This window comes from Podarcis melisellensis (genome assembly GCF_964234715.1).
Source record: "Podarcis melisellensis genome assembly, chromosome: 17".
NCBI classification, from domain to species: domain Eukaryota; kingdom Metazoa; phylum Chordata; class Lepidosauria; order Squamata; family Lacertidae; genus Podarcis; species Podarcis melisellensis.
Genome location: NC_138534.1, coordinates 6,291,034 through 6,303,453, shown reverse-complemented (window position 1 = coordinate 6,303,453; position 12,420 = coordinate 6,291,034). Strand labels below are relative to the sequence as shown.

Sequence of the window (12,420 nt, the reverse complement as noted above, 5' to 3'; positions counted from 1 at the left end):
TGACCTCAGAAGGAATGCATGAAATTTATCCAACCTCTTAAGGTCACCTGAAATCCACACTGGGGTGCCATATAAAAGTTGGGCACAAAGTTTCATATCAATCACTTGCAATACAGCTGGAATATATCTATTTCCTACAGGAGAAAAAAAAGGATTTAATATGGTGAGCTGTCACTTTAGCCTTAGCTATTGCAGCACAGATATATGTGTTCCAATTCATGTTATTTTTAAATACAATTCCCAAATAATTGAAATGCTTAACTTCTTGTATTAGATGATTATCCATTTTGTGGAGTTCCCTCTTTGTAAATTGCATAATTTTTGTCTTATCATAGTTAATTTTGAGGTTATTAAGAGAGCAAAAGTTTGAAAAGCTCTTAAATTTTTTTTAAGCCTAAAGAGGAAAGTGAGATAATTACCGCATCATCTGCATAAAGTAATTAAAAAACTGGGATATTATTTAAATAAGGAATATGAGTGGTTACATTTTGAAGAAAGAATGAAGGGTCAGATAAAAAGAGATTAAATAGGGTAGGGGCCAGGATACAGCCTTGCCTAACTCCTCGGTTATTCAGAATTGGGCCTACAAGTCTACCATCTTTTGAAACTTTAACATATTTTTGGTTATTGGAGTGTAAACTTTGAATCAATGTAAGCAGGTATGGGACAATACCAAGGTGTTCTAATTTGGTCCACAGTTTATTACGATTGACCTAATCAAAGGCACTTTTTAAATCTACAAATGCCACAAAAAGTCTTCGTTTGTTTCTCAAGACATATTTGTCTACAAGATGACTTAACACTAGACACTGGTCAAGAGTTGAAGAACCTGTCTTGAAACCAGCTTGTTCCTTACCTTTTGTAAGCATCGATTCTTCCAGTTTAATAAGCAGGAATTTGGCATAGATTTTACTTATGCATGGTAACAAACTAATAGGCCTGTAATTCTCTTGGCAATTCCTATCACCTTTTAAAAAAATCAGCACCACTATTGAGTTATTCCACGATTTAGGTACAAGGCCTAAATGATTAATAGAGTTAAAGAGCGGGACAAGATTAGTGGCCCACCATTCCACATTTAATCTCAGCAGATCTATTGAGATGCCGTCCATACCAGGGGATTTTCCATGCTTAAACAAAAGAATTGTCTTTTTCATCTCCTCAACAGTAATTTGAAATTGTGTGGTTATTGCTGAAGAAGATTTAAAATTTTCCAATTTAAAAACTTGGGAATCATAAAAAACAGCGGTAAAATGCGTAATCCAAGCTTCATCACTTATATTAGGAAAGTCAGTGGTAGCTTTTATTGAAAGGAGTGACCAAAAGGTTTTGGTATCTTTATTTCTAATGCAGTGACAATTTTAGACCATTTGGCTTGTGAAAACACATATTTTTTCCCCAGGAGCATGTTCTTAAAAGCGTTTTTCATTTCAAAATAGGTATTCTAGAGACCTTGGGAGTTAGTGAGAGAGGCTTATTTTAGACAGGCTCTGAGTTCTTTCTTATGGTTGATACATTCTTTATCAAACCAATTATACTTATTTGAAGGGTTTTTTTTGCTGAACTGGAGATTTCAAAAGGAAGAAAATAATTCCTGAATTAGTATTAGGGTTAATATCTTTGTTCTGCTATCCAAGTGATGTTGGCTCCCACTCCTGCTACTATAAGGTGTGACAGCAAAAGACTCTAATGAAAATGGCGCCTAATGATCCTCTTCAAGGCTGCTTTCATTTCACTATTCCTGAGACTGTAGATGAAGGGATTCAGCATAGGGGTCACCATGGTATACATGACAGCGGCCACAGTGTCCTTGCGATCCGAGTTGTTGGAGCGTGGCTTGAAATAAATCCAGCTCACAGTGCCATAAAACAAGACCACCACAGCAATGTGGGACCCACACGTGGAGAAAGCCTTTTTCTTTCCAGAGCTGGATGGAATCTTCAGGATGGTGTAGAAAATGCCCATATAGGAGATGACAATCAGCAAAAATGGCCCCAGGACCTCCACCGACCCTTCAGTCAGAATCAGCATTTCTATGACACTGCGGTCTGAGCAAGAGATCTCCAACACAGGGTAAAGATCGCAGAAGAAATGTGGAATCTCTCTAGAGTCACAGAAAGACATGTGGGACATCAAAATGGTATAAAGCAGAGAGTGGACAATAGGGATGACCCAGGACACTGTTGCAAGGAGGAGGCAACGCTTACGGCTCATCAGGGCAGAATAATGCAGGGGGAAGCAGATGGCCACGTAACGGTCGTAGGCCATGGAAGCCAACAGGAAGCTGTCTGAGTTGCCAAAACACACATAAAAGTACATCTGGACCAGGCAGCCATGATAGGAGATGGTCTTCTTCTGAGACAACAAGTTTTCTAGCACTTTGGGGATGGTGGTGGAGGTGAAGCCCAAGTCAGCTAAGGCAAGGTGGCTGAGGAAGAAATACATAGGAGTGTGGAGGAGTTGTGAATCAGAACGGATCAAGAAGATGATTGTTGCGTTCCCCAGAAAGGCCAGCAGGTACATGGAGAGGAATAGCAGGAAGAGGAGCCCTTGAAACTCTGGCTGGATTGGGAAGCCATGGAGGAATAACTCAGAGAAGTCTGTTGCATTCCCAGGACTCATTAGGCTAAATCTGCCGTAGGGGCAAGAAGAAGAAATATTTAGGCTAGTAAATTCCCCACCCTCTGCTTGCTAGCTGCCCAAACTGAACTATGCGGAAATCCCTCTTTCCTCTCCTCATATCATATTCTCCATGTCTGTTTTTGAGATACTGCCAGTCACAGACATACCAAGGGACTTTAAGACTCTGGATTAGAGGCTGAAGTGCCTTAGGCTACAGGTGGTTTTTTCATCACTGCTTCCTGTTGAAGGTTGTGGCCCAGGAAGAGAGGGGAAGATACTGGGGGTAAACCAGTGGCTGCTCAGGTGTTGTTGTCAGGAATGATTTGGCTTCTGCTTCCTTGAGGATGGACTTCTGGCAAAAGATAGGTTATACCTCACAGTGGTCAGCAAGAATGTGTTAGCTCATCAGGAGAGCTTTAAACTAAATCCTGAGGAGGAGGGAGACAATACTACAGACGAAAGGAAAACACCTGGTATTGAGGTTAATAGCTTCGTTGATGCATAGGAAACTGAGGTGGTGCTACAGAAAGCTGCTAAAGGGCTAAAGGTCACCTCCACACCAAACACTTAAAGCACACCTGAAAAACATAGTAAGTCCCCCCCCTCAATAATTCTGAGAACCATACTTTGTTAAGGGTGTTGCGAACTGCTTCTCTGTGAGTGGTAAAATACAGTTCCCAGAAGTCTTTGGGGATAGGCATGTGCTTTAATTGTACTGAGTGAATTCAGCAGATACTGATTAGTAACCATTAAAAAATCCTCAATAGGTTTCTTGGATGTTAGAAGCTTTTAAGTGGGTAACACATTGTTTCACCAATCTATGAGCAGTGGGAGATTCCAGAGGTACCAGTGTGATAGGAATTTTGAGGTCTTAGATATATGGTAATGTTCATAAGGATACCAACCAAGCAGGTACATAGATCAGCACAGGAAGACCAACCTGAAACCATTTTGATTCCCAAACTGACCAAATGTTTTCTCTGCAAGGTCAAAGGAAAATGGAAAAGCCTCCCCATTGTCTTTTCCTTAACAAATCCTGACTTAAGGGTATGTCTGTGTTTGACTAGGGTGTGAACCTGTGACATGGCCCAGGAAGTAAGTATTTATCATTACAAAAGACTGGCCAGGCTCCCCAGGCAATCCAATCTGGTAAGCAGGTATCCAATCAAGTAACCTGCCAGACAGGAGAAAAACAACATTCACATTTCTGTTTTAGACAGCCTTTTCTGTGATGTAGGTATGATGTATCTGAGGGGTGGTCTTGGTCTACAGGGTGGCAATTTCAAAAGTCCATATAAGGCCTTGTGTGCCATTGTTTTGGGTTCTTCCTCCCTCTTTTGTGTAGTGAGTGAGGACCCTGTTGCAACAGATCAATAAAGATCAGGCTTACTAGCTGCTTTGCTTCTCAATATTCTCCGGTTGGCCTCTGTTATTTTCTCCTACCATTAGGGAACCTACGTAAGGACTCTATATGGGCTCTTGGATACCCCATAAGGGAAAAGGGCAATTTTTGTTTACAACACCAGGCATGTTTTACAGGGTCTGTGTTGACTTTTGGAACAATGAGGCCAAGTGGAGTCCATGATCTCTTTATGATACAGGGTTTATTTACATATTTATGCATCCTGTGTCTACATGGAGAGAGATCAGAGCATCCACATCCCAAGAGGGTCCTGTTTCTTCCATTGCTGCAGCCACAGATTCCAAGAGACTCCAAATATCATGTCTGACCTCCTCTGCAACTTGAAACAGACTGCCTGCTTCATGTTTTGCCCCCCCCCCAGCTTCAAAAAGTGACAATTCTTTCCTGTTTGCTTCCCTCATTGCCCACTGCAGTTCTGCTCCCCCCTCCTGAAACTCTGTCCTTTTGTCTCTGCTAATCATCTCTTACCTCAGCGAGGTCTTTCCCCATTTTCTCTCCAGCCCAGACAGAAAATGGCCTTCTTAATGGGTCTTTCCTGGACATGGAAAAACTGCTTTAAACTCAAGCCCCCATTAGGCCTGGGAATTTAGGGGTTTCCTTACATTCTAACCCTTCACTGAATCCAGACATTTAGGGGAGTCTTGCTCCCACCCAAAAACATAACAATATTCACACTTACTTAAGTAAAGGCACTTCCTGTTTGCTCTCTTGCTCCTGTCAGTGTGAAGAACAAAGAAAGTGGACTTGCTCTGCATAGGACGAAACTGGCCTCCTTCATCTGCTGAGGAGATTAGCTCTGTGTTCTCTGATGCAAGGGAAGCTTTTGTTCTTCTCTGCTTAAGGGTGGAGATCTCCAGGGTCCAAGGAAGACTCAACCAGGTTCCCCCTCCAGAATTAATAGAATACAATAGCATAAACTCTGGAGAATGATCATTCAGAGACCCAACCCATCATTCAGCTTAACAAATTAGCTCGTCCTCATTAATAAGTGTTCGGAAAGTTTTTTCCTTTGAGTATGGATGTGGAGGATTCTGGTTTGCTCCACAACTGGGAACAAGTATGAAATATACTCGGAGTCGAATGTGAATTTAATGCTCTTTATTAAACTCATAGTAGCGATGAATGAAACTCTCCCCAAAATCGCTAGGTATATATACAGAGGTACCTCGGGATGCTAACGGGATCCGTTCCAGAGTCCTGTTTGCATCCTGAATAGAACGTAAGACGTGATGGTTGTCCGCAGGTGTGTGGGTTGCGTTTTGCTGCTTTCATACATGCGCGTGATGTCATTTTGAGCGTTTGCGCATGCGCGAGGTGCGAAACCCGGAAGTAACATGCTCTGTTACTTATGGGTTGCCGCGGAACGCAACCCAAAGTCGCTCAACCTGAAGCAAATTTAACCCGAGGTATGACTGTACATTATTTACACAATGGGCCCCGCGTGATTGGCTAATTCCAGGCTGCTCCTGCAGGCCAATCAGGTTGCTGATTCACTTCATCCAGGAGCCTGATTGCGATGCTCCGAAGGGTCCAAGAGCCCTCCCGCCAGCTTCCCAAAGCCCACCTAGCTGTAGGAAGGAGGCAGCAGAGCTCCAGCATCCTGTTAGAAGCCTGATGACTCATTCCCAAAGCCCAGGAAGCATCTGCCCAGCTTAGGGAAGGAGTAGCAATGCTCACGGGCACAACATCAACACCCCCTCATCGCCCTGGCAAGGTTGTGCTCCTACGAAAAAATTAACCGCACGCCACTGCTCTTACCCGGAGTATAATTAGATGGGTGGGCTTCTGCCTGCTCCATATTTTTGAGGGTTTTTTGAGCACTAAGTATTTGCCCAATCAGCTTGGTTTCATCTCACAGGGGCAATAACGTCCGTGCAATTTTGTGGACATGCAAAACCACAGATTCTGGATCTACCCTGAGATGTCTTTTTAACAGTGCAGTCTGACTTGGAAATGTGAGAACCATCCCCATATGGGAGCTCCCCATAGTCTTGACTTCTGAAGCATAGCTCCACATCTCAGTCCTGCCTCTCCTTGTTGTTTCCATATTTTCCACATCTCGATTTTAATGCCTTAATATTCTCCGTCCCTGGTTCCACGATTCTCAATCATGTCAAACATCATATATCCTTTCATCCATCTGCCTTTTTACCAGCGCAGCTTCCTCTGACTCCATTCCAATCCGGGATGTTATCCAAGTCTGTTATCTGAAGTTCAATGCCGCAGCAACTCCCAGTCATTAATCCTTCCAATCCAGGCTGTTGTCTAAACCTTCCTTTTGAGCTTTAATGAATCAGTACCTTCCACGTTAAATTGCTGGGCAAAACTGTTTGCAATATTGCATTGTAAATAAACTGTATCAGTCATTTGGCAATCGATCAGCCTCTGGAGACCGCACACTCTTCCCTCCGGGCCCTAGAGGGTAGGCCTGCTCGACATCCATTTAGCCTTCTCTCTCTCTCATAATGAAAAACTTCTGCAAACAGCTGATTGTCCCAAGTTGCTATCTCAAATCATTGCAAAGTCAGCCAGCAAATAGCTCCTGCTTCCCACGAAGAAAGGGAGAGATTCACATTTTTCCATGCTGCGTCATATTAACAAGCACCATCTTGCCTCCTCTTCCATCTTTGTCAAGTAAAGCTGCGGAATTAAATACCTAATTATAAATAGAAGTCCATCTGTACTCTTTTTTTAAAAACAAATATTAAGTTCTTACTGAGGCTTGGCATAGAAAACCAATTGTAGATGTTAAGAAGAGGGAAAAAACACCATACCAAACACCTCCGTAATTCAAACGCCATGATGAGAATCTCTTTGAAGTCCAAGCTTAAACCCCCAGGGATTGTACAATTCTGCAGGTTTTTCCCTTGGCTTCTTCAGTCCAGACCATGCCTGTTTGCTGTCCAAATTTATTCATTTTTGCAAACAGATATTCCCGGCTATGAGAATGACATCGGAGAGTGCCAGCCATATCGTGCTCTGCGACCCAGTGTCTTGCCACTTGCACCTTGATGCAAGTCGGCAGTCATGGACAATCTACGAGACACTCCTCCCCCACCTAGGGGAGTCTGCCAGGGCTAATTACCCCCATATCAGCCCTGAATTACCAGCACGGCTTGCTGGGATCCACAGAATGCTGTGTTAGATAGTAAGTCTGCAGGCTTGAGGTTGAGAGCTGATGCAACAGGCTCATGCAATCAGCCTCCAATACTTTCTATGGAGGTGCTGGGTCAGAATGACTCAGCAGTAATGTGCTGACAGTTGATTGGCTGTCATCGGTTTAAAAGGGAAACCTGTCCAGCAGTAAGGTGGTGGGGTAGAGGAGTGTGGTCAGAGAGAAAGAGTCTTCGATATTTGCCTTAAGGTGCAGCCAGGTACTCTGTCTGACTGTATGAACTGCTTCTGTAGATATTTGTATATAAAGCTCACAATAAATAACACTGCACTGAAGAACCTGGAACTCTGAGCATTTCTGCTAAAGCGCCACGAATACTTCGTGACAGGGTTATGGGCCCAGCACACTTCCGCTGCGCAAGAGTACAGGTGGCAGTTATCCAGCCGTGGGTGCTGGAGGTGAGCTGCAGGTATGGAGCAGTCCAGAGCTGGCATGTTGGTGGAGAAGCTGATGGCCACGAACTACAGTATCTGGTCGGTCTGCATGCAACACTTCCTGAAGCGTGAGGGCCTGTGGAAAGTGGTCCTGAGGAGGAGGAGAAGGATGAGAAAGCCTTGGCTACGATCATCCTTGGAGTGGACGATAGCCAGCTGGTCTACGTAGCAGATAAGGTGACGGCAAGTGAGGCATGGAATGCGCTCAAGGCTGTCCATATGCGATAGACAGCTGGCTCGCTGATAACACTGACCAGGAGAATGTACCGGTGTCGGAAGAAAACGGGGGACTCCCTGGTAAACCACCTAAAGTTCCTAACAGGCTGTTTCCAGGAGCTAGCCTTAAGAGGGAGGCCTGTGGGGAAAGAGGACAAAGTCTTTATAGTCCTGAGTTCCCTTGACGACAGCTATGATATGCTAGTCAATTCCCTCGAGTTGGTAGAGACTGATAAACTGACTCTGGAATACGTTACCGGACGGTTGTATGCAGAGGAGGACAGGCGTGCAGAGAGAAAGACGACCTCAGCCCAGCTGTCGGAGCATCCCAGAGGGAACAACAGCTGGGAAGAGCAGACGTGTTGGGAGCCGGAGAAACAGCCAGGAGGAGCTGCTGCAGACCAGCCGGTGGTCAACAAAGTAAAAAGGTGGTTTTGCTGCAAGTCCAGTGGTCATCTGCTTCGGAGCTGTCCGAGAAAACAACAAAAACAGCAGAAGCACAGGAGGCAGCAGAGAGAGTCTACCGCTTGGGTGTCTGCAGATGGCCAAGAAAATGAAGAGCTGTGGGTTCTGGACAGCGGAGCTTCTCAAACTTTTTGTAAAAGAAAAGCATTGCTGACTGATGCTAGGGCTTCAGACAAAAAGCATGTAAGTCTTGCTACAGGCCAGAAAGCTAATGTGGTCTGTGAGGGTGAGATTGTGTTCCCACAGCTGGGACACACATTCAGGAATGTGTTGTGTGTGCCTAGTATGCAAAACAATCTCCTGCGTATTCCTGACTTGGCAAAAGCAGGCTTTGAAGTAAACTTCATGGGAGATCAGTGCCAGATAAAGCAAAATGGGGCACTGTTGACAAATGCTAACCTTAGAACTAATATGTATGTACTATGGTGTGTGTCTAAGGTTGTGAATGTGCAAAATGTCCCAACCCACGATATGTGTATTCATGTCCTGCACAGGTGTCTGGCTCATACTAGCTTTAAGGTGCAGCCAGGTACTCTGTCTGACTGTATGAACTGCTTCTGTAGATATTTGTATATAAAGCTTACAATAAATAATACTGCACTGAAGAACCTGGAACTCTGAGCATTTCTGCTAAAGTGCCGTGAAGAATTCGTGAAAGGCTGGGATCCGATCGTACAGGAGTCAGCCATTTCCCACCTCCGGAAACAGGAAGCTCAGTTTGAGGGTCTTCAAAGCCCATGACACCTTTGGTAAAGGCTGTTCTCCAACTGGAGCACTCACAGGCCAGTGTTTCCCAGTTTTCAGTGTATATACTACATTTTTAAAGATTTGCCTTGAGACAGTCTTTAAACCTCTTCTGTTGACCACCAGCATTACACTTTCCATTTTTAAGTTTGGAATAGAGTAGTTGCTTCCATAGACATCTGAAGGCAGCCTTGTATCGGGAAGCATTTAATGTGTGATGTTCTGATATTCAAAACTTGCTACACACACTCCAGCTGGCAAGATGTTCACACTAGGGCTGGCCCACCCATGAAGCAAGGTGAGGCATGGAAGATGGAGCAAGCTTGTTTTATCCTACTCCAGGGGGTACAATCTGAACCAATGGCTTCAAGTTACAAGAGATTCCAGCTAAACATCTGGGAAACCTTTCTGAAGACAGTAGAACAAACTTCCTTGGACGTGGGTGGCCTCTCCTTCTTTGGAGGTTCTTAAGCAGAGGTTAGATAGCCATCAACCATGAATGATTTAGTTGAGATTCCTGCATTGCAAGGGGTTGAACTAGATGACCCTCAGGGTCCCTTCCAATTCTACATTTCAGCAATTGTATGATTCTATGATTCTAAATAGGTGCTGTCTTGAGCAGCAAGATTACACATATATGGGCCGCAATGCAATTATTAAGTCAGTGTTTCTCAAACTTGGGTCTCCAGTTGTTGTTGAACTAGAATTCCCATCTCCACTGACCACTGGTCCTGCAAGCTAGGGATGGTGGGAGTTGTAGTTCAACAATAGCTGGAAACCCAAGTTTGAGAAACACTGCATACAGCACATATACACAACTTATATCTAAAGAGTAAAATAAGTCCCCAATGAACCAAAAAAACCCCCCATAAAGCGTGGGTGTAACAATATGCTACAGACACATGCTAAAAAAGAGAGAACAAGGGAGATGGTTAGTTTGAATCCAGCAATACCCTATAGAAAAGAGGGAAACTTCCTATGTGAGTGAATAATGCAAAGACCGTTTGGTTGCCTATACTATTACTGATTCATATATCTACTCTTGGAAGATTTAATTATCTATTTGAAGTCTGGTTACTACTTACAGGGGAGTGATAGTTAATATAAGGCAAATATAAGATTATGATGCTGATCTTTACTGTAAGTATTAGGGTTAATATATTTGCTTATGGTAGTTCAGCTAATCCTAGCACATGCAGGGCCCAAATACCTGAAAGACAGATTGCAGTCCATTTCCCCATTACAGATACCCAACATTTTGGCCCAAGTTTAAAACAGACCCGAAAATGCACACACCATCTGTGTGCTCTGCTATCCAAGTGATGTTGCCTCCCACTCCTGCTACTATAAGGTGTGACAGCAAAAGACACTAATGAAAATGGTGCCCAATGATCCTCTTCATGGCTGCTTTCATTTCACTATTCCTGAGACTGTAGATGAAGGGATTCAGCATAGGGGTCACCATGGTAAACATGACAGCGGCCACAGTTTTTTTGGGATCTGTGCTGTTGGAACGTGGCTTGTAATAAACCCAGGTCACAGAGCCATAAAACAAGACAACCACAGCAATGTGGGACCCACACGTGGAGAAAGCCTTTTTCTTTCCAGAGTTTGATGGAATCTTCAGGATGGTGTAGAAAATGCCCATATAGGAGATGATGACCAGCACAAACGGCCCCAGGATCTCCACCACCCCTTCAGTTGGAATCAGCATTTCTATGACACTGCGGTCTGAGCAAGTGATCTCCAACACAGAAGGAAGATCACAGAAGAAATGTGGGATCTCTCTAGAGTCACAGAAAGACATGTGGGACATCAAAATGGTATAAAGCAGAGAGTGGGCAATAGGGATAACCCAGGACACTGCTGCGAGGAGGAGGCAACGCTTACGGTTCATCAGGGCAGAATAATGCAGGGGGAAGCAGATGGCCATGTAACGGTCATAGGCCATGGAAGCCAACAGGAAGCTGTCTGAGTTGCCAAAACACATAAAAAAGAACATCTGGACCAGGCAGGCATGATAGGAGATGGTCCTTTTCTGAGACAACAAGTTTTCTAGCACTTTGGGGATGGTGGTGGAGATGAAGACCAAGTCAGCAAAGGCAAGGTGGCTGAGGAAAAAATACATAGGAGCCTGGAGGAGCCGTAAATCAGAACGGATCAAGAAGATGATTGTTGCGTTCCCCAGAAAGGCCAGCAGGTACATGGAGAGGAATAGCAGGAAGAGGAGCCGTTGAAACTCTGGCTGGATTGGGAAGCCACGGAGGAATAATTCAGAAAAGTCTGTTGCATTCCCAGGACTCATTAGGCTAAAGAAGAAGAAGAAATGGTTAGGTTAGTAAATTCTCCACCCTCACAAAAAATCAGAACTGTGGGAGAGAGAGATTTCTGGAGAAAAACGCAAAGGAACCTGGCTTGGAAAGTTCTCCTCCTTTGGGTGTCGGGGCAGAAGGCCCCTAAAAAATCAAGATGTCCTTAAAAATTTACTCCTGGAATGTTAATGGTTTAAATTCTCCGGAAAAAAGTCTCCAAGTTTTTCATGTTTTGGCGAAACACAATTTGGATATAATTTTCCTACAAGAAACACATGTTACTAGACTGCATAGAAAAATCTTACAGAATAAAAAACCTGGACAGGATTTCATCTCATCAGACAAGGTAAAAAAAAAGAGGAGTGGTTTTTTATAGTAAAGAAAAATGGAACCCCAAGTGTTGTTTAAGGATGAGGAAGGGAGATACATTGCTGTAGAAATTACAGCACAAGGCGATAAATACCTTCTATTGGGAATTTATGCACCAAATGATGGAAAAGTGGAATTTTTTTAGAAACTTGGACTTAAAGCTCAATGAATATCTGGATTATAAAATAATACTAATGGGGGATTTGAATGGAGTAGTTTCTACACTTATGGATAAATCACAAGAGCAAAAAGTACAAAATGCAGGCAGACTTCCAAAATTGTTTTTTGACATGGTGGACAAATAAGATCTGTCAGATATATGGAGACTATGAAATCCTACAGAGGAAGATTACACTTTTTTCTCAAATTCGTCCCAAACATTTTCAGGAACCGATTACTTATGGATTACCAAAGATTTAGCTCCAAGGGTATCAAAAATTCAAATATGCCCTAGGACATGCTCTGACCATAATGCAGTGTTATTGGAAATGAAATTGTATCTGGAGGGTTCCCTCAGATGGAGGATGAATGATGGGCTGTTGAGGAATGAACAGGTGGTGGGAAAGGCCCAAAAGACTCTAAAAGATTATTTTGAACTAAACATAAATACAGAGGTAGAAAAAAGAGTCATTTGGCATGCTAGTAAAGCTGTTATGAGAG

General features: G+C 43.6%; 2 protein-coding genes across 2 annotated transcripts; both read right to left on the bottom strand.

Moving 5' to 3' along the window:
- Nucleotides 1-1,686: 1,686 nt before the first annotated feature.
- LOC309359707 (olfactory receptor 1E5-like) lies at nt 1,687-2,622 on the bottom strand (the record flags this gene model as incomplete). The annotated part of the gene is made up of 1 exon (XM_081893585.1): nt 1,687-2,622. One exon carries the CDS (start codon nt 2,620-2,622, stop codon nt 1,687-1,689), a length of 936 nt encoding a protein of 311 aa, XP_081749711.1.
- Nucleotides 2,623-10,448: 7,826 nt separating this feature from the next.
- Nucleotides 10,449-11,384, bottom strand: LOC309360509 (olfactory receptor 1E5-like; the record flags this gene model as incomplete). The annotated part of the gene is made up of 1 exon (XM_081895067.1): nt 10,449-11,384. One exon carries the CDS (start codon nt 11,382-11,384, stop codon nt 10,449-10,451), a length of 936 nt encoding a protein of 311 aa, XP_081751193.1.
- Nucleotides 11,385-12,420: the final 1,036 nt, after the last annotated feature.